General features: G+C 33.4%; 1 protein-coding gene across 1 annotated transcript in view; it reads left to right on the forward strand.

Moving 5' to 3' along the window:
- The first annotated feature begins 6727 nt into the window (after window positions 1-6727).
- Cow (Proteoglycan Cow) overlaps window positions 6728-23972 on the forward strand; it is a 38004-nt gene continuing 20759 nt past the window's right edge. Inside the window, exon 1 of the mRNA XM_085953967.1 lies at window positions 6728-6973. Within this exon, the coding sequence (XP_085810093.1) occupies window positions 6869-6973 (105 nt within the window). The 5' untranslated portion in view covers window positions 6728-6868. The remainder of the gene's footprint in view (window positions 6974-23972) is intronic.

Below are 23972 nucleotides of genomic sequence, written 5' to 3' on the forward strand. Positions count from 1 at the left end.
TTTGCATTTTTGTATTATAATTTTGATGGATTTACTATAATTTTGAAAATCTGAAAAATAATAATATTGCACATAGATGTCATTGATATGACGTGAAATAAACTTCCTTATACACATCTGAATTTGAAAGAAAATTGGCAGGTCATAAGAACTATAAATAGGTTTCTCATCTGACAGAAGGCAAGAGATTCAATTTGCTTCTCAGAACATAAAGTGATTCATAACAATTAGTTCAACGGTAACCTAGTTGAGTAAATCCACTTCATAGTTAAATATGCAATTGTAAATTTTACATAGGGAGATACCAGTTTTCGATTTTTTATAAGTGAGGTCTCATTCTCAAATGATCTTCTATTACTATATTACAAGAAAATATTGGTTCATTTATGTTTTTATTGTTGAAAGGAGGACAAGTCGAGCGATAACATTTGATTTATATAGTTGTCTTGAAAATAATAATGACATCTTATACAATATGTCCGTGGGATTGGAAGTAAAATGCTTAAATCACTACGTACAAAGCAGTTACAAGTTTGCATCCTGTTACAAGCATAAATGTGTACAGTAAAACCTCGTTAGTAAGAACACTCATAATTCGAAATTCGCCGTAATTCGAAATTTTCCCGAAAAAAAAAGTCCCTTGAACATTATTTTCATATAAAACCATACCTTTAATTCGAATTTCGTAATTCGAAATGATTTCAGAGTCCCTGGCATATAAAAATATTCAATAAATCGTAATAAAGTTTTCATGGGACAGTCATTGAAAATTGTAACAGACTTTCCTTAAAACATCAAAAATTACTTATTTTATGATGGTAATAAAAATAATCCTGACATTTTATGACCCAATTCGGTATGCAAATCTATGTTCAGAAAAGAAATTAATGAAAATAAAAAAAAAAAAAAAATTTTTTCATTTTTTTATATTTTTCCCCCATACATTTCGTAATTTTAATTTTTTTTCGATTTTCGATCCCATGGAATTCATTTTAACGAGGTTTTACTATACGTGGATATGTAAAAACAGCTCCTTACTCATTTTTAATTGTATTCCAATTATTGTACTTGTTTAATCCTCAGTACTTCAAGTATCATCTTCAAAAGTGGGGTAGGATACATCTGGTAAAACGTGTTTCTAAAGGGGTGCGCTAGCATGTTGTATGTTCCAAAACTTAATAAAATACCTATTTCTCAATCATCTGGTGATAACTGATTATTGAACATGTGTTCAAAATAATAAATACCTGCATCATAAACAACATTTAAAAAATTGGATAATTTTTTAAATCTGATTTTATACTTTAGTCAAATGGGCACACATTTTAGTTACAGTAAAATTTACTATTTTACAGTCAAATTTGAATGTTATCTATTTATTCATTACAAATTATTTTCCATTGCTTCGTGCCACAGGCTAGTGCTGTTCAAATGGTGATCCGAGAGTTGGTACTCACAGTAATCAGATCTGCACAATCCGTGAACAGTCAATTGTCCATCAATAGTTACCCCATTTTTATCTTGTCCAGTCTTATTATCAAGCTAAACTGACTATGAATTTTAGCAATAGTTTTGGTCTGTACAATGAACACTTTTTTCATTCACCAGCTTGAGTCTTGAATCTTGATTCACTCAAAATTATTAATAAATCTTACCAAATAATGATATGATAGAATCGGTAACTGAATCTTGTCACTTTTGAGACTTGAGGGAGTAAGTACTGTGGTTGTTTCCCAAGTCGACGGGACAGTATTCTAAATTTGAATGTGTATTTATTTCCTACAATAGAAATTTCACTCGACTGGTCTCATACAACTAATACATTATTGAACATATTATATAATTCTGAAAACACTCATGAGAAAATATTTTTTTCCGACCATGTCCGATCCTAATAGGATCATATGCCAATAGAAAAATCTTTTTCGAAAAAAGTAAGACACCCGGCAGGATCGAACACGCGTCTCTTGGATATTGTGCCCTGTGCATTACCACTATGTTACGACTGCCATGCTTAATTGCGACAGATTTTAACTATTGGCCTTTTTAATACCTGCTCATTAGCGCTCTCCAAATTGTGTCTTACTTTTTTCGAAAAGATTTTTTCTATAGGCTATATTTTCTCACGAGTGTTTTCAGAATTATGTATGTTCAATAATTAGAATGGTGTATCTTAAATCTTGTGAATTATTCGTTGAATAAAAGAAATGCTTAATTAAGACATTATTATTGTTTGACGATTATATTCTTAATGGTTGCACAGTGAAAAAAAAATTCAACAATATTATTGATACCTACCTATTTATGTTACAAACAATCTATGCCTAATTTAACTTTCATTTCATTTTATTACAAATACTTATTTATATTTTTACTCTATTTTTTTATCGTTCTCTATGTTATGAGACCGCGTGACAAAGGTCGCAGGGTGCTATCTCTGTATAGCGAAGTAGTTCTAGCTAAATGGGTCACTTGTATACGAAAGTTTGAGCAGCACTGTCATAGATTATTAATTTTCATCAGGCAAATGAGTAAAGTAGGTCTCTGGACATGGCATTTTGGCACGGTTAATTTTGGAATAATTCTTTGATCCCAGGTAATTGATGGTGTCAATTTATATGACAGCCGGGAAGAGAACTTTTATGTCAACAACAATTTTTGTGGGTGGAAATAAGTGGCCAGTCAATTTAGATCGAATTTTTGGGTCTTTCAGAACTAAAATGGTCTGATCATTATTTATTAGATTTTGAAACAATTAAATAATAACAAGTTTTTTTTTTCGACCATGTCCGATCCTGATAGGATCATATGGGCCTCCACAGAGTGGAGGTTTGTATTGACAGATTTTGTTTTTTACGAGAAACGGATGTCAGCCACTTGCTCAACCTATTAGGTCCATACCCTGACACACACAAATTGAAAAACAATATGTGTACTTGCCAGACCCAGGATTCGAACCTGAGACCCACGGCGTGATAGTCCAACGCTTATGCCGCGCGGCCACCGTGGGTGTCGAAGCATAATTTGTAACCCATTATGCGTTTTACTTTTGGTAGAATAGAATATATTATTATGTACTTACGTAATTTTCATTCATTACAGTGGATCTAAATAATTATCATTGTAGTTTTAGATATTTGAATAGATATTTTTTTAAATATTATTAAATATTTTTATTTATTATTTAACGCCCACGGTGGCCGCGCGGCATAAGCGTTGGACTATAAAGCCGTGGGTCCCAGGTTCGAATCCTGGGTCTGGCAAGTACACATATTGTTTTTCAATTTGTGTGTGTCAGGGTATGGACCTAATAGGTTGAGCAAGTGGCTGACATCCATTTCTCGTAAAAAAAACAAAATCTGTTAATACAAAACCTCTACTCTGTGGAGGCCCATATGATCCTATTAGGATCGGACATGGTCGGAACAAAAGTAAAATAGATAGTGAATTAGGCAGATGGGTAGGTACTAGAAAGGATTATAATATAAAAACAAAACAACAGAATTTCTAACCAAAATCAATACGAAAGAAATTGTAATACATTGGTAGGTAGAGAAAGGACAAATTCTTCGGGCATTGCGGCTACGACGAAATCACTTTGGAGCGGTGTTAGTGTCATTTTAAAGTAACGAAACCAACACCTAAATGAGTCGCCTACATCGCAAGAAGAATCTGACACAATTCTACCTAACAACAAATTAAAAGTATGGCTCAGTGATCTTAGATTAGAAGCTTTTGAAGCTAAATAAAGAAAAAAAATCATTCCTGCTTGTCAACTTCATGGCGTGATCACTCTGGAAAATAATATTATCTACCTATTATATTGCCGAATCCTGAATTAGTTATCTCCATTTATCTCTATCATCTGCAAGTTATGTAAGCTGATGCCATTTGTGTATTCCTGTGAATTCTTTACTTTATCTTTATTGTCCTTGTGCCATTTTACCTGGCTCACAGCCCAAAACAATTCTCCTTTCGTTTTCATTCTTGTATTATTTGAAGAATTGTACAACACGATATATGGCAGCGAATGCGAACCTTTTTATGTTTCCGTGCCAAAATATTCGTAGTACCCAATGCATGGCGTGCAAATGGTTAATATTGGGGGTAAACTATAAATTAGGAAACCTATGTGCTTATTAGTCGTAATAATTGATTAAGTACTATAAATTTTCGGAAATATATATTTTCATCTCCACCTTGTCGTCTTCATAAAATAAAGTGATATTTTGAATGCGATATTTGTTCTTAATATGCAATAATATGACACATATTGGTAAAACCACAATTAAATGCGATGTTTGTTCTTATACAATCAGAAAATTAGAAAAACCGCAATAAATACCTACGACATTTCTAAATTTATAAGTAGAAGGTATAACCACCCAAAAATACCGTGCTGGTGAGAAAACTAATGACAGGCGAATTACATCCGTTTACGACCGTCCCGTCACCTCAAGTGCAATTTTGTAATGCGTGTGTGCCTCAAGTGCGTGATGGAGTGATGAAAAATAGTCAATATTCTTTTGTAAAATCTAAGATTCTTTCGCGTGCCAATGATTCGCCTCCGCTGATACCTATAAGGGATAGGCGCATAAAGGATAGTATTTCACTGATACACGTAGTAAATAAATTTGCAGCACAAATTAGCATAATGGGTTTATGACCAATAAATCTCTATTCGAATCCCGTCGGGCGGGTAAAATTCATGGATTGATTTAAAAAAAAAACCATAGGGTATTTTTATCCAGGGCATGGGTATTTGTAATGTTCTGCCCTTTCACCACACTCACCTCACCCATGGCCCCCACATCCTGAAGCGGGCACCTAGGCCAAGATGTTTGGCTGCCCCACTACCTATCGACAAGGTTAAGAGCAGTGTGATGTTCTACAGTAGTATTCCTCAAATAGTATTCCGTATATTTTAGCGATTTTCTATATATTTAAATAAATCCTATTGCATTATTGGGTTGCCAGAACTCGGCATCATATCATGATCCACTGGTCGCGACCCCCTTTTCTGGTAGCCAACCAACATGCGATTCTTCGATATTGGATAAATAGCCATTTTTATTATTCAGGAAACACCAAAAATAATTATAATATAAAATTATATACCTACATGAATCTTCATTTAACTAAGTATATCAATCATCATATCACGACAAATTGCATTGAACAACACATTTTTTCAAATGTTAAATCTTTATCAAGTTAAATAGGGACCCAGCCTTAGACTATAACTTTTTTTATAATATAACAAATTTATGGTGTATCTTGATCTCATAACTGGTCAACCCGCCACGCTGGGCCCCCTAACCCCAGCCCCCCAGGCTGGAGCCCTGTCAGCCCCCCCCCCCCTTGTGGGGGCCATGACCTCACCTACTGAATAGCAGCATGAGTGTATGTTTAACAAACAATCCTCGCAAAGTAAAATTATCTGCACTTTTATTTAATAAATGATTGAAAACATGTCAATGAAACACCTATAAGTAATAATATATTGTATTTACATAACTAATATGCAATACTAAAATTTTGGGAAAATATACAATATCCAATGTAATACTTTATCGCTATCTATTGCGAAATATAGATACTTATTTATAAATTTAATATAAAATTTTGGTAAAATTCTGCGCACGCCATTGTCGCAATTGGGCTCATAAAATACATCTATTAAAAAAAGCCATTTTCAATAAATACAGGATGCCGCGGAAAATGTCCCGCTTTCTTACTCCACTACATTAATATGAGACTCAAAGTAGTGAGGGAGCTTTTATAAGCTTCCACGAGAACTGAAAGCCGTAAAATTTTTATGCCCGTAGTTATTTTGTTTTAAACCTTTATTGGAAATTCGCAACAATATTATCATAGGAAGTTATTACGTAGATACAATGTCCCTAAAATCACTTAAGTCTTCGATCTCAGTAATGGGTAGTAGTAAAAATACCTATACCCACCTACATTTATTATTATTTCAAATTTAATATTTTCTACAAAAACTGTGTCTATCTTATAACTTATAAGAATTCGAAAGTTTGAATTTGGTACCTAGTTCAATACAATTTTATTGGGTACCTAGGTACTAAAAACGTTAAACTATGTTTTTTGTGTTTCTATACTACTTACCTAAACATTTTTTTAGTTTTAAAAAGTTGTAAAATTTGCTACGCTACGTACCTACCTATACCTACGGCGGAAAATATGCAATGGTTGTACTCGTGGACGTATGCCAAAATAATGCTCGTTATAGGTACCTATGTAATAAATGTTCTGTTCGATCGATCGTAGTTTTCAATTACATGTCTGGGAAAACGAATTTTCCATGAAGCGTGTATGAAAAATAAACAATCTAATAAGTACTACTCTATACGCTGATGTGTTTTTTAGGTAGGGTATTTTTTGTAATAGTTTTCGGTAAAATGGTATTCTCATTGGAATTCCATAAGTATCGATGCGGCGAAATTATGTAAAGTTGTACCATTGACATAATTATTATAAAATGAGCTCGGACGAGTAACCCATTCTTTTCTGCCGTGACTAATCTCCCGTTTAGAGACATGCGCAAGAATCCTTCATCGATTGCAGCATACTTAGGAACCTCCGTACACATCCGCGCGTATACAGATTGCGCCGCTGCCTTATACCTACAATATTCCACCTCCACGAGCCGAACTCCTATGTCGGTGTCGCTTCGGCTTTGCTTTATGCATCCGTACAATACAATATACATAGGACCAGCGGCCGCGGCGCCAGTCTACTCTCGATCGCCCGTTTTATATACAAAAAAAATAACATCCAATTTCACGGACAAATAATTCGCGACGAGGCTTTTTAGTCGATGGTGAATAATTGAGTGAATAAAATGAAGTTCCTATGGACTCTATTTGTAATAGGTCTGATAGCAGTGTCTGCTATTGACGCCAAAAAGAAACGGAAATTCGATGGCGACTTCGAGTTCGCCGACGAGGTAAGGCGTAAGCGATATCTTTTCTTATATTTCCACAGCCCACTACCTTAATTATTATAATATTGCAACAGCATTATTTGATTGTTCTACACTAAAATATTTGACAATATATCGATTCGTATACGGTCCAGCCACCCTTGCAAAACAGTTAAGGGGTGTGATATGATTTGATATTAGACTGGGAATGATAATATACAATCGTGGACATTTAGGAGGGTCATCTCAAGGCGTTGGAATAAATTGTTTTCGTTTGACCGAAGCCATACATGTGGGTATTTTTTAGTTTGTCCGTAATGCGAGACGGTGTTCATTGTATTTTTTTACCTGGGCTGGGCGCAGCATTGCCGCGGGCAGCAAGAATGTATGATGTATTATTTTATATCTCTTTTTCTCTCGACAAAAAAAAAACAAAACATTTTTTTCACAGGCGCTAGAAAATAAATATTTTTTTGGTTGATAGCTATCTAATTATTGATTATAGGTAAAATCTATAAATATTCTTGTGCAGAAAAAAGATCTTAGAATCTAGGTACTTATATTTTTTATAAACAACATACTTACGATATTATTGCTTCCATCCAACCAGTTATTAAGGATATATTATATTATACTTAATATGTAATATTATATTATAATATAAATTCATCTTTTTGTATAACAGTGTTTTGTACGTATTGTATTTAAGATAGTTTTCTTGAAGTTAGTGTAAAACTACATAGGTACGTAAGAATCCTTTATATATGCATTATTTTACCGTATTTTTTGACATATTTGGAGACCCCCGCCTCCAGGCCGCAAAAGATGCTGGTATTTTTAAGAACTTTCTCACGAATCAGAAGCCTCCTTCGCTTCAACGATGTCCGGTTCTACTTAGCTAAGTATTTTCACCAAAAATTGATAGAAAAACTATGAAATAAACCATTGATAATATCGAGGGAACATAGTAAATTGTTATAGGTAGAGACTTACATAATATTTGTTTGAATAATTGTTGTTGATGTTATTGTAAAGATAACATGAAATTCGTGAATAATTGTCATGTTACCTTGGATCAGCGCTGTTTTAACTTTATTTGTAATCTCACTACAAATAAATCGATCGGCTTGTGAGACAATTATATGAAAATTGGGTACAAATTTCAACGCAACTTCACCTATCCAAAATAAATATGCAATTTTTTAAAACAATGGATCTTTTTAGAATGACGAAACCAAATCACTCAATGTAAAAGTGGTGAAAAAGGGACCACTAATTTTCCTACAAAGCCTGATTAGATAGGTGATAGTATTAATTATTCATTTTTTTAAATTTAATTTTATTATTCAACAATACAATTGTGGCAATTAGGTACGTCACACTAGAACTTACTTCAGCGATTCTATAGGAAAGTCACAGAAGGCTTCATCTCTAAGAAGATTCAACATTTGTTTTTGACTATGCATTGACAAACTATACATGCTGTAATATATACCTATCACAAGTTTTGCATGAAAAAAGTAGCTAAATTTATTTATCGCGTTCTAGTAAACAGCTGTTGTTTTTGTGTCAATTCCAGAAATCTAAAAAAACTATTTTCATTAGCTTATAGGTATGACTCCAATTAAAATATGTTTTTAGTCATTTATGTTGAAATAATCTATAGTGAATCGTGAAAATCTTAAAGATATAAGTAAGTATATTATTCCACCATCTTTTCCCATTGTAAATTAATAATAATAGAAAAACAATATCTGCGACAAAAATATACTTACATCGTTAATTTATTAACCTCGGTTGTTAGTTAGAGGATCATGCCATGGTAAACTAGTTAACTACCTATATCTAGATTAATTGTGTAGGTCGGTATCTGTATTTAGTTCCAATTATTATTAATATGTTTTTTTAAGGTTTATAATTATTGAAGATGATCGATTGAATTTCTCATAACTTGCATTACCTACCTATTAAAATAATAATATTCATTTGACTCAGCTTAGGTGGATATCTACGTGGATTATTTTAATGTATTCTGAAAATCTAAGTAGGTAAATTTAATTTTGAACAGATTTTTTTATTATTTATTTACCGATTGTCCATTTCATCAATAAATAATTTTTGTCTTTAAATTTTGTTTATCTGTCATATTATTATATATTTTGTATCAGTTGACAATGTCCAATTGAAGTGGACGAAACCGGTCATGATCATTAATAAACTATGTGGATTGGGATTCATTTCAATTAAGTAATATAATTAATTAATTAAAGGGGAAAAAACAGTTAATTCCATAAAAAAAAAATTGTTCTAGGTACTCAATGCCCGCCAAATGTTAAATATTTCATAGGCTCCTATTACAAGTATTAATATAAATATAATTCACATATTTGTAGGCATCTTTATATGTCCAAACAATAGAGAAAATGACAATTAATCAAATAGATTGTACGCGATTAATATAGTATTGTAAGGACCTTCATCCTATAGGTACGTGTACCTACATGATTCGGATTTAGGGGTGGGTCAACCGGTCGGTACGTCAAATCGGAACATTATTTTATTCTCAGCATAGTTGTGTACTTAGTACCTATTTACTTTGAATTAATAACCAAATAATATAATACATGTCCACTTCAAAACTTATTAATATTACGAATAAAGCAGTAATACTATCGTATCCATAATTTATTTAGAGAATAAGGCTTAAAAAGGCGTCAATCAGTGTAGCCACCAGGGAACTTGTGGTAGCCACATATCATCACCCCGTTTCTACCTTGCCTCAAGGAATTGGTAGGAAGGAATTGCAAAGTTATCACAAATGTAGGTATGTACTTTTGGTCACTCTTCAATAAGCTCGCTATATTTTTATCCATCAGGTCCAGCAGCGCCATCTTTAGATTAATAAAGCCTGAGCATATCTTTTTGCACAAGCAACGAGTGGTCCACTGTTCAGCTATCAAAATCAGATCCCAGATTGCTTGACATATTGATTCGCTCTTTCTTGTTTCAAATTGAATTGTAAAAATTCTCAAATCAAATATATTAACTATCTGTGTTATTTATAAATAACATACATTCCAGTTATTCATCAGCTCTCAAAGTCAGACTAGTCCTTCCCACAAAACTGGTGGTAATACCGATTTCCAAAAAATATGTAGCATTGATTTATTCATTACATTTAATGAATAATGTTGTGTTGGGAATTTCCCGAAAAATTTTAATATTAAAATAAAGAGTTATTTTGTTTCATTGAATAATTTTAAGTGCGAATATACCAACCTTCTTATATGGAACCTTTTGTGGTTTCTTTGATTATAATTCCTTCTTACCCAAGCAAGTTCCAGCTTGACACAATATTGTGCTATTTTTGTATGGAGAATGTGTGAGTAATTTATTGATTTTATCTCGTTTTCATATTGTTTAGAGTTTGTCTCTATAGAAGCAGGTTTTCCTAAACCATCAGCTGATACAAAATTTAGGAGGTGCCACTGACTTCCGCATTTACTCCGTCTACTATTTATAGCTTCTCGTCGCTGAACTATTTCGGATACATTCCTCATACCCAGACAGACTTTGGGTCTAGCGATGAACACCAGTCTGCAGTTATAATTACGCGTGCTCACCTACGAGTTTTGAGACACCATGCATCCACAAGTGGTTATCCATTGCACGTGGTCTAACGGTCATAATTATTGGGATTGTTACTATCCGTTTGTGTCGTCCGCGCGGTCTTGTTTCTTGGACATGCGGCGTGAGAATAAGCAAACATTGGACTCCTCAAATGGTTGCATTAATTCATGAGAAGGTACCGAGGATTTCCATTGAGCGAGTATGTATAACGCCCAGAGGATTGGGGGCAACCCGTTAAGAAGACTATTTAACATCCAAATCATCCAGGTCACGAGGTTCTGGCGAAGAAATAATATTCCATACACCTAAATAATTTGTATTTTTTTTAGTTCCTGTGGGGGGTGGGGGGTTCCGGATCCGAATTCATCCCCCTTTGCATTACCGAAATCGCATATACTCGTAGAGTAAACTGAGCTTTCTATGTGATAGTTAGATTTTTTCATATAAAAGCATAACGAAGGAAGTCACAATATTTCTATTTAAAGAATCCGTTACAGAAATAAATAATCTTATTAATGGTACAATATTCTAAGTCTTATATCATGCGATATTTTAACAATCGAATGTTTAAAATTAATTTTCAAATATTTCAAATCAAATTTATTCTCAAATGAAGCTAAGTAATTGTAGGTATAGCATATATTTAAACAAAAAATACTTATTTATTTATTATTATGATCTGCAGAAGCTTAACTACGGTATTGTTGTTTAATTTAATAAAACGCATTTTTTTGTAGTTCTTATTCCACTTTTAATCAATAAATTAGGACCGGTTTCGTCCGCCTCAGAGGGACATTTTCAACTTCAACAGTTGAAAATGTCCCTCTGAGGTGGACGAAACCGGTCCTACTTTATTGATTAAAAATGGAATAAGTACTTACTACAAAAAAATGCGTTTTATTAAATGAAACAACAATACAATGCAGTTCCACCATGAATTGACAGTTAACAAAATAAAAGAAACTTAACTACGGTGACAAGTTTCTTAGCAATTTTATGTTAGTTATTTCGTAATTTGGGTATCACGTGGTTAGGTTGATCACTATGTTTATTTGTGTCCATCAAACAAATATTTTTTTTTATAAACTATACGAGCTTGCCAATAAAATAATATAAAAATACCTAGTTTTAAAATTAAAAAATATAAAATTCATTTATTTTTATAACCTTACTGGATAGTAGAAAAACTATTAAATTAAATAATCGATAGGTATATTAATTTTAGAATATACAGCGGTGGATAATATTATTGCTTTATCAATAAATTGAAATCAAAATAATTCATAATGAACCGAAAATAGTGAGATTTTCGTAAAAAAATCGAAATAAAAATAAATATTTATTTTCATTGATTTTTTCTTGGCATCAAAAATAATATAGTTCGCATAATTTTCATCATTAGAGTTTCGATATGTTTTATTATTGTTATTATTTTTTTCTTCTTCACTTTTTGTGTTAAAACTCATACAAATTCCCTATCACGTGTTAGGGCCATACTATCACAAGACTTAGCTCATATCACGGTGTAAGCTCAATATTTGCAGCCATTTTCATATCTCAATAATACTGTTGCTAAAGACATTTGAAGTTATCTGTGTCATAATATCCTTGTTATCAAAGATGTACAAAAAAGTACATTAATTCTATTGAAAACCCTAAAAAAACTTGGTATCACGGAATAAGCTCAGTTTACACTACCTACCTATTTGGATTCAAGCGAATCTCGATTAATTCGGAAACAATTAATCACGCCTTACATTAAGTTCGAACTAAGTAGGGTGACGATATCTATTTCATGATGTTAGTTTAACGAGCTCTATCGACTGGGTGGTGGTTACTTTAATGTCGTTATTGATTGGATATATCAAAATATATAATATACTGTCGTCAACTGCTGTAGGTATAACCTACATTAGTAAACTGGTGATAGATAATTTATACATATGGGAAATAGTTAGCGATATCGTATAATATGCTTACGTGCATATTCCGTATAATATTACATTTTGTGGTCTAGTAGTTTAATATTTATAATAAACATCTGTGTAGGTTCCATACAAATATGATATTGATCATGATTTTTTCGATATACTGAAAACAGTTACGGGTTTTCTTCAAGCACGGTATTCTTAAACAGATTTTAGTTTTCAACATTTGTATCTATAGCTAACTGTAATTTTCAACAGTACATTTCGTAAGGGGACCGTCAAACCTGTCACGCAATACGAAAAACAATACCTACCTACGTGAAACAGTAACGTACTCACAGTGATCTGTGTGTGAAAATCAGTTAATTGCGATAAAACCAACTCTGTAAAATTTATACAAAATAACAAATTTATTTCGAATTTATTTATTTTTTAAGGTTGATTGGATTTTATATCATATATCATAATATAGGCCATATGACCAGCCGTTAACTGAAAATGTGACATTAAACATTCCGCTTATATGAGGATATAGGTATCTACCTTTTACTTTACTCTGTGATAATATGATTACTAACTTCCCCGCGTTGTTCATGCAACAAATTAAGAGGCGTAACACTGTTCAAAAAGTTACGTTAGTACTCGTAGATAGAGTAACTACTTTTAGGCTGCGGCGGATAAGCGGGGGTAGAAAAAAATACTGAAATCAGTTAGACTTACCTACCCGCACTCTTATGTACCTTAACAATTAATTATGGTTTAGATAAAATCAACGATCGGTGGCAAAAAACACCTTCGTTTCCGAAATCACCCGAACGTCGCGATTAATCGTACGAGCTATACCACTTTTTTTCTCTACATTCATAATATGTGGATATCTTCTTCATGAAGAGATTTCCTAATAGTTTTTTTTACGAGAAATGGATGTTAGCCACTTGCTTAACCTATTGGGTCCATGCTCTGTCCCAAACACTCTGAATAACACCAACGTGCTCTACCGAGGAATAGGTAGTGGTTGTACCATGTACTGTTCTGCTGTATCCTGCCAAACCTTTTAACTGGCGGCAAATTGGATAAGAGGAATTTGTTTCGTCGAATTAATAGTTATGAGTAAATAAATCTTAGTTTACGTTAAAATGAAATAATATTGCTATATTTATGTCAGTGAATGCCGGGTGAAGCTTCAAGCGGAAATATCCGTGCCATTTATATCACTGAATGGCCTCAGACAAGGTGACGCTCTGGCATGCTTTCCTTTCAATATTGCACTCGACAAGGCGATACGGGATTCAAAGATTGATGCCCGTGGCAGCAGCACGATATTTACTAAGCCTGTGCAGCTGCTGGCGTATGCCGATGATATCGACATCATTGCCATATCATAATTGGCGCTGAAAAAGGCATTCACAGCACTAGAAGCCTCTGTTAAAAGAATGGGCTTACAAATAAACGAGGCAAAAACTAAATACATGCCTGTCTATGTCACACCACGAGAAGGCGCTCAAAAGTTAGATATTGGTGCATACAAGCTTGATACAGTCGACAGTTTCATATACCTTGGTTCTCATGTAACTCGACATGATGATATTACAGAAGAAATCAACAAGAGACTCATGTCTGCGAATAAATTCTACTTTGGTCTGTTGAGACATTTTAAGTCCCGCATACTATCTCGCCGAACTAAAAGCACTCTTTACAAGACACTTGTAAAGCCCGTGCTCACCTACGCATCGGAAACCTGGACATTAACTCTGCGAAATGAACGAGCTCTGAACATTTTTGAAAGAAAAATTCTCCGCCGTATATATGGACCGATCAGGGACGGCACCAATTGGAGGAGAAGGTGTAATGCTGAGCTCTACGGACTGTACGAAGATTGCAGCGCAGTTCAATCTATTAAGATTGGGAGACTGCGATGGCTAGATCACGTGCACTGTACGAATGACAATGCACTGGCAAAGAGAGTGATGTCTAGCAATCCAATAGGGCGTAGAAGAAGAGGCAGGCCAAAGATTCGCTGGTTGGATGGAGCTGCCAGTGACTGCCGTATTCTGGGGGTACCGAATTGGATAGCGGCCACACTGGATAGGGACAGGTGGAGGGAGCTGTTGGAGGAGGCCAAGACCCACACCGGGTTGTCGCGCCCCTGATGATGATGATATTTATGTCAGGTTTGTACTGTCTCACCTTGCGAAAGGATTAATGATCCACTTATATATTTTAAAGTCAAGTAGGTAGGTATCTAGAATATAAAGAAAACAACTTAAACGGCAAAAACTACAGATTCACAGACACTTGGAACCTCTGGCATTCTAGTATGCCGCTGCACACAGCTTTACAGACACTGATCTACTGATTGATTACCTATCTAATGTGAAATATATTTTATACTTCATAAATGTATTTGTTATTTTAGTTTGCACGTCGATTAATTTAGTGTTAATCAATTATTGCAATGGTTTCTATAATTATTTTAGGGGGAAATGGTCGCTAAAATATAGAGCCTTTATCGCCTTTACTATAGAACTCATTATGATGTTAGATGTATAATACTTATACCAGAAAATACCTCAGTTTTATAATTCTGCCATACTCGTGTTTGCCGCATAGGTACCTGTGTCCATATTTTTCTCTTTATTGATTTAGGCCATTTAGGGCATTAAAATCATATCTCCATCAAGGTTTTCGATGGCCCGTTGTAGGTAGGCTTAACTTTCCGAAACTTTTATTTATGGCGCCTCCACAGCAGCGCTTCACTTCGATAAAATTCATGTTATTTACGACTTGTGGAACAACTTAGCATAGAAAAACTGGCTTTTCGAAACCTCGTATTACCTATTTAACTAATTTTTCAGGGTCTTATCTTGATCTCGGACTTATTAAACGTAACGTTTACACCTTTTATAAACAATAATAGTCAGTGCGGATTAGTTGACACTGTTGACAGAGCACCCGTTTCTGAAGCCGGTGGGTGCGGATTCAAATTCTGCGTATGGCAACAATTTGAGTGCTTAAAGTCAGACAACGTTATCTACAAAAAAGTGTTTTTTTTTTTGATAACGTTATTTTACATTTACGGCTACATGATAGTCAAACAACGTTATGTCAATCTTTTCTAATTTCTTAATTAATCGTCAGTAAAGTTTAACGCTAACTACATAAGTTACCCTTGTTTTCATATTTTTTAAAAAACTATCCCTATAAATTTTAACATCATCATAAGCAAGATAAATGTACAATACACAATAAATTATAAAATATTAACATTAGGTTTTAAATAAACATTTCCCTTGTTGAGTTATGCTTCAAATACACTCTATGACGATCGGTCATATATATGTCGAAAAACCCGTTTCTTATGTTGGCGTCCTGTGTCACAGGGTGTCACAGAGTGTAAATACGATGTCATAGCTGTCATACAATATGTATGTATAAATATCGGAATGGCATAGATTTGATCATAAGGTTCAAATAGACTATATGACGATCGGGCACATATATGCTAAGAGCGATTTAGTGTCTATGATAAAATCTATGCCATTCCGACATTTATACATACATATTGTATGACAGCTATGACATCGTATTTACACTCTGTGACACCCTATGACACAGGACGCCAACATAAGAAACGGGTTTTTCGACATATATATGACGAATCGTCATAGAGTGTATTTGAAGCATTAGACACTAAAACGCTCTTAGCATATATGTGCCCGATCGTCATATAGTCTATTTGAACCTTTACAAGAATCTAAAATAACGATTTTTGGCTCTCCTGTAAAGTTGCACTTTTGTAGATAGTGTTGTTTGACACTAAGCCCTCGAATTGCACGTTTTTACAAAATATGTTATACCTATTTATTGCAAGACTTCAAAGAGCTATTTGAAAGGCTGGTAACTTTTCTCGTTTCTCGTAATTTCTCGTAAACAGTCTGTTAATATAACTGTTTGAAGGTCCACATGCTCCGCTTATGGACGAAAATGGTGACATAGTTTTATTTTATAAATAAAATGATCTTTTTGTTCATTGATTCCGGTCATCAACCAGATTCAACGACCTCCGTGAGCAATCGTCGACTTTAAACAGCAATCACACGTAACGATTCAGTTACCAGCTCAATCGTGCTAATGCTTGATTTGATTGGTTCATAATATACCTAAATACGCTCAGTTGCTAGTGAGAATAATTAATTAAATTATAAGTAAAGTAAAGTAACACAAATGAAGTTTAGACAAATAACGAGTTACTGATTGTATTTAATATAGTATTATTTTTGTCTGTTAAAATAATGAACGAAGTCAGGCAGCCTTTATTGTGTGAACGTCAAATTTGTGATGTTATGTCAAATGAAAAATAGGACTCGCTGGCGCAGCCAGGCTTGGAAGTTCAAGGTTGATTCTGATATTTATATATATGGATACGTTCTCGGTAATCTTCCTCTATAACCAATTGCAGCTCCAGAGGTATCTTTGGCTCTTGTCGATTTTTAATTCTCTTAATATAATTTCATATGTTCTATGGTTTTCTTACACTTAAAAAATTGACGAGCGTCGCCGAGATTCAGTCCATTGACCAAACCAGCAATGAGGAACCTTTATTTTCGCGAAGACATCTTGGAGCCGCATTTATAAACCGACATATAATATATTTTCCACATAATTATTGAAACCAATTATTTTGCAAAACAGTAAAGTCTTCGTTCTGCCCGGCACCGATATTTTTTCAAAACAAGTTTTTATGTATTACTTAATACGTAGATATACCTATTTATAAGGTATTTTGAATTAAGTATGTTTTTCCAATAAAATCTTATGTATTCTTTGAGATATTATTATTAAAAAAAAATCTTCATTGGATCGCCGAAAATCATTCTGGGGTCCTTACGTGCTGCTGGTTGGTCATCACTGGTCTAAAACTAAAGCTAGCTTCAGAAGGTATGACAATGATAAATTACCATGACTATCCGAGCATCTATAAAATATACGACATATTTCAGCTTGCCGATAAATATTTTAATTAAGAAATGAAATTCCTCCAAGTAAATCGATACGTTTAATAATGTAATACGAAAATAACTAGAAAAACACCTTCTAAGATAATAGCGTCTAAAATTTTTGCATAAATTCACATTGCAATATTAAAACGTTGTTATTTGTAGGAAATATTTATTTTTCTATTAGAATTTAGCAATGCATAATGAAATTGTACAGTTTAATAGAAAACCAACCCAGATATGCGTGTATATAATTAAAATAATAATTAATCCCAGGCAGGTGATTGGTTTTATGAGGTTGTCGACCTATGTAATATTTTTATCAAAGTTTTAACTCAATTTGGCAGAATATTGATCTTAAAAAAATGTATGTATTATGTTTAGTAGGTATTCGTACCCACTCAAGATTTTAAAACCCACTTTTTAAACAGATTTTTGCTCGAAAAGTTTGTTCACAGTAAGTACATATTATTATATATTTCAAAAAAATAATTAATTGTCAAAGTTAATAGAGAATGAATATCATCGATACTGTGGTAGAATAAAATGACGTGATATTTCCTTACAAAATTCCGCGATTGACGCAATGTGATTTTACGTAGCTCGAATTGAAACTAAATAATTCAATAAACCATACGTAAGTAATGAAAATCCTTCAACATGCTGGTTTTTCGGTTATAAATTTGATATCGAATAATACCTACTAACCGACATTATATTTTACGCACGATTTAAATATTTGAACATTAAATATATATATATAAGTATACAATATAATTATATACGACATTTGAACATTATAATTATATTGTAATATTATGAAAAACCTCAACAACAATATTTCAGATGTTGAATCTTAATTTCTTAACTATTACCTGTCTACATTGTTTACTTACATATTTTTGAAAACGCTGTAGAACAGGCTTTTTAGATTAATATTTTAATTAACCATTTTTTTTTATTCAATTAATAATTCACAAGATTTAAGAATGTAACATTCTTAAATCTTGCGAATCTAAGTAAGTTATAACAAAAAATCTTGGAGTGATCCGTGACGTCGGTTAGTAATTAAAGTAATACCTTCTTTGATTTAAAAATATAAAAGCCGATCGCCAATAGTAGCCAAAAGTATGGCTTCTTTAGCATAGTGGTCTATGTGCGTGGGCGCGATACCCGAGAGATACAGGTTTTTTCAAAAAGATGTTTTCTGTTGGTTATAATATCCTATTTTCTCAGAAGTGTTTTCAAAATTATGTAGATATGTCCATTAATATAATATTTTTCCAACCTAATTAAAAATAATTGGATATATGAATGAATAATGACTTCAGATCTTGAAATGGAAATTTTTACTATCCGGTAACTTCTAAATCCATTCAGTTTTTACCCAGTTAATATCCAAAGCTGTTCGTAGGTTCCAATACCTACAATAGCAGTGTCTGTGTTATTTCTTATTCCTTCTCTTCGCCATATAAATATCCAATATCCGCAGCACATTCTCTCTGGGCTACTTTAATAATTGCGTTCGTTTATTACGATTCTCCCCTCTTTGTATTATTTTCACCACTAGAACTAATAAGTCCTAGTTGGTTATTTGTATGTTATGTCCTATAAATATGTTATTATTTATCATTATTGTGATGTTACATTCTCAATTAAAAATAAATATTGGAAAAAGTAATTATCAGATGATCTGAATTCAATATAATATTATGATTAATAGATAAACTTGTCGTTATTTTATATTTCAGATAACAAACTTATTTCATTTTGGTTAACACAGAAAACAATCTGAAAATTAATTAGGAAATATACCTACTTGCACATTTTGAAACCCATTAATTATTAATTATATACCTACCTGTTTATAAATAATTAATATCAAATAATTGTGTTTGTTAGGTATGTACCTAATTAATTTTAGACATTAGTCTTAAATGTATTCTGAGTTATACATGTGTGCATGCCCTTAATTATAAACAATATAGCGGATCTCGTGGTGCAGTGCGTAAGGCGCTGGCCTTCCACCCGAGAGTTCCCCGTAAGGACACAATATTTATGTGATTTTCTCAAAGCCTGGGCGTTTGTGATTGTTCAAAATTACTAACAACCACCTCGTATAAAAAAGGACATGGTTATTAATAATTCTAAAAAATATATATAAACAATATGAGATTATCATAATATAGGATTTCTGTTTACCTGATTAGATAAGTACTTATATTTAAAACAAAATAATATGTTACTGGACACCGGCAGTTTTTTAAAATCTCGACGATCAGTGAATTACTTTCAGTACTTACCTATTTAGAAGTTTAGTCTTTTAAGTCATTTAAGTCTTCTATACTTAAACTTCTAATAAATCTTTTTCATAATTTACAAAATGTTATTTAAAGAACCACCACAATATATAACATTCAGGCATAATTTAATTAACAACTATTTTTTATTACGGAATGTGAATAACAGCAACGCCAGTTTCATTTGTTTTGTACATCTGTCATCGATTTAAAAAAAATGGAATTTCGAAGAAGACCCGTGCGCATTTCAGGCTTAAATTTTTTTTTACGAATGTAAAATTATATCAATTTAGATTAGATTATTAGGAATTGCAGTAAGCTGTGTGTAAAAAAAAACGTATGCCGATGATATCGACATCATTGCCATATCAGAATTGGCGCTAAAAAAGGCATTCACAGCACTAGAAGCCTCTGCCAAAAGAATGGGTTTACAAATAAACGAAGCAAAAACTAAATACATGCCTGTCTATGTCACACCACGAGAAGTCGCACCAAAGTTAGATATTGGTGCATACAAGTTTGATACGGTCTACAGTTTCATATACCTTGGATCTCTTGTAACTCGACATAATGATATTACATAAGAAATCAACAAGAGAATCATGTCTGCGAATAAATGCTACTTTGGTCTGTTGAGACATTTTAAGTCCCGCTTACTATCTCGCCGAACTAAAATCACTCTTTACAAGACACTTGTAAAGCCAGTGCTCACCTACGCATCGGAAACCTGGACATTAACTCTGCGAAATTAACGAGCCCTGAACATATTTGAAAGAAAAATTGTCCGCCGTATATATTTATGGACCGATCAGGGATGGTACCAATTGGAGGAGAAGATATAACGCTGAGCTCTACGGGCTGTACGAAGTTTGCAGCGCAGTTCAATCAATTAAGATTGGGAGACTGCGATGGCTAGGTCATGTGCACCGTATGAATGGCAATAAACCAGCAAAGAGAGTGATGTCCAGCAATCCAATAGGACATAGAAGAAGAGGGAGGCCAAATATTCGCTGGTTAGATGGAGCTGCCAGTGACTGCCGTATTCTGGGGGTACCAAATTGGAAAGCGGCCACACTGGATAGGGACAGGTGGAAGGAGCTGTTGGAGGAGGCCAGGACCCACACCGGGTTGTCGCGCCCCTGATGATGATATGTGTAAAAAAATATCTAGCTGTATAATTTCATAAATGTTCACTTTCCAATATCATATAAAATTTAACTTTGACCTCAATATGGTTATTCGAGATATTTTTTTCACTAACTACATCCCTTTTAACAATAACCCTAACCTTATTACACTTCCCACCTTCCATAATACCGGCATTATTTATTTTTTATGAACCCGTGTCTACTACAAAATTACCACTCGAAAAGATAAAGTACCTACCTATCTGTACCTTTTTGGAAAACCCTATCTTTTGCATTATACAGCGTGTTTGGGGTGGAAACTCATGATAACATCCCATCCAATGAGTGTTTAAAATATCAGGTTTATAAATTTATTTTTCGTGCTCTGTTATTGATTCATTGATGAATTTTCTCAATTTTCGCATAATAGTTAGGTACATATTTGCAAATATTTTGTTCTACGACGTGTAACATTGATATAACAAATAATCCTAGGCCGACTAGAATCGCAGGATTGTTTTTTTGGTGAACTAACAATGCATCGTGACTTCACTCTATTCCTGATCCAGTGTTTCCCAAACTACGGTACGCGAAAGATTTGAAGAGGTATGCGGTTGGCCTGTTTTTACGTTAATTAATATTTCTATTAAAATTATCAGTGATTTACGCACTGGTTTCAACTGTTAAGTAGGTAGGTACTATAATTAATATGTACCTACTTATATATGTTATGTGTAATATAGAATATTTTCTTCGCGTATGTATAGTGACGTCCCTAGGAAAACTGCTGCCCCTAAGCAGATTTAGGAAGCAATACCCTTTCTATAATGTTATAAGTTTGAGGCTTTCACGGTTGTTTTTTATCGTAGTAGATTTTTGGGTTTCCACCGTGTGTCCTTCTTCCTTCTAGCGAATCAAGCCATTCTGAGGCCCGAGAGGTAAATAGTGTTGATGGTAGGTACCATAACGAAAACTATTATTACAAGAATGGGTCGCGAGAAGAGAGTTAATAAATAATTAAAGAGAGGTGCTGTAATGGAGTATTTTTGATCGCGAATGGAAAGAAATAAGATTAATCTACGTGATTATTATTTATTATGCATTAATGGGATTTATTTCCCAATCAAATCCTCGTCAGCGGGGTAATCTACCACGTCTCATAGGCGGCTCTAATGATACGGGGGTTCATTGAGGCCATGGCTACTCCGTTAGAAGATACGATAGGGTCTAGGACGATTTGGCGCCGGGACAACTGGACGCCACGCAATTCGAAATTAAATAGACGTTGGGTACTTATACGTACTTTTACACACGTAAATAATGATTTAATCGTGCATATGTTTAAGTTCCAACGAAAAAAGAGTTTTTTTATTTTATATAAAGCCTTAGGCATGGTAATTCTCAATCCGCAATAAAAAAAAACAATAAGAGTAAAATGAATTAAAACTACGAAGTAGTAGATAGAAACTGATTAAAATTCCTCGTCTACGTTTTGTATACGTGTCTACGACAGTGCGGCGTCCAATTGTCTGGCGTCCATTTGTCCCATTCCCTAACGGATACGATTGTATATAAATACAGTGATTATTATTAAATCAGTTTGGCACAGTATTACTATTTTTCTAACTAAATATTCTATATGTCATTATAGGTAACCAACGGTACGATATAAAAATAGTTAACAATATACTAGTTTGGGTTTCTTTTTATAATTATTTTGTTTTAGAATACGTAAGGTATGGTACCTAAGTTGTGGGCAAGGTGGTTGAGTGTTAGCAGAACTATTGATTACGCCGTTGAAAGGTTACCTGCATCGTTTAGCTAGATGTAATTATACTTTTTCGTATTAGGGGGGTGTATTACAATTTGTAGGTCAACTGACGTGACATTTGGTACGATTTTGCTACAACGCACGCCAACGAAGCATTCATTAAAGCTCCGTGCTTTCGCTCGGGTTGGCATAGGCACAATAACACCTAGCGTTAACTATAGCGGAAAACAACAATAACAGGCTTTTTATAGCGACTATAGAATTGAGCTGGCTATGGTGTCGGTTTAATCGTTTAGTGTAGTGTTTATTGCACGTGAATCATAATTGAAGTAAAATCGAGATTGTTTTGGTCGTCGGAACATTATGAGATTTATAAAAATAATATTGTATTATAATCTTTTTTGTTGATAAAATAATATTTGATATCTTGCTACACAAGGAAAAAAATCATAAAAATATAAGTAAAAACCAATACTTTACTAAGATATAATATTAATTCTACGTTAGATAGCTAGCCTTCCGGTTATTGAAATTGAATATCTCTTTCAAAGAGAAACGCTAGCGGCTAGACATTCGGTCATATTATTATGTTTATCCTCATGTCAATGATAGGTAATATATATTATATTTTTTTACAAAACAATGTAGGTATGAATGTCATAAGTCATAACATAATACACACTACCTTATATACTTATGAGTTATATAAGTTTTCAACGATATGAATCAACAGCAATAGTCATTATTCAATTATTTTAGTAAGGTTTATCTATTTTCACGGGCAGTAGGCTGTTAAGATTCGACATTAATAGTGTACACTAAACTTGGTCAATCGTACTTATTTGTTTTCATTGAACGAATAATACAATTTGCAGATGGTTCTGGTTAGTTTTTAAAATTCAATGAAGCCCTGCTTCAACCAAATCGTAATCAATACAAAATATTCTTCTATCTATAAAATAATATATAAAATGGTAGATGGCTTAATGACAGAATTTGAGATATTTTATAGATAAACGAATATGTTTGACTATTATGCAATATGGCTTGGATTAGGCAGGGCTTAATTGATTTTTTAAATGACAAAACACTATACACTGTAGTCTTAGGACTTAGGTCAATGAAAAAAAATACGTTTGACTGATAAAGTTTAGTATGCGCTATTTATATCAGATCAGCATAGCCTACCTCCACCCTTCGCCAGTGATAGGTAGGCACTATATAACCTGTATCTGTTGATACATTTGCAATAATTCCATCCAGTTCTAGC

Source organism: Rhyacophila brunnea, unplaced genomic scaffold, assembly GCF_057557595.1.
Source record: "Rhyacophila brunnea isolate RB1 unplaced genomic scaffold, BYU_Rbru_1.0 scaffold_10, whole genome shotgun sequence".
NCBI classification, from domain to species: Eukaryota; Metazoa; Arthropoda; class Insecta; order Trichoptera; family Rhyacophilidae; genus Rhyacophila; species Rhyacophila brunnea.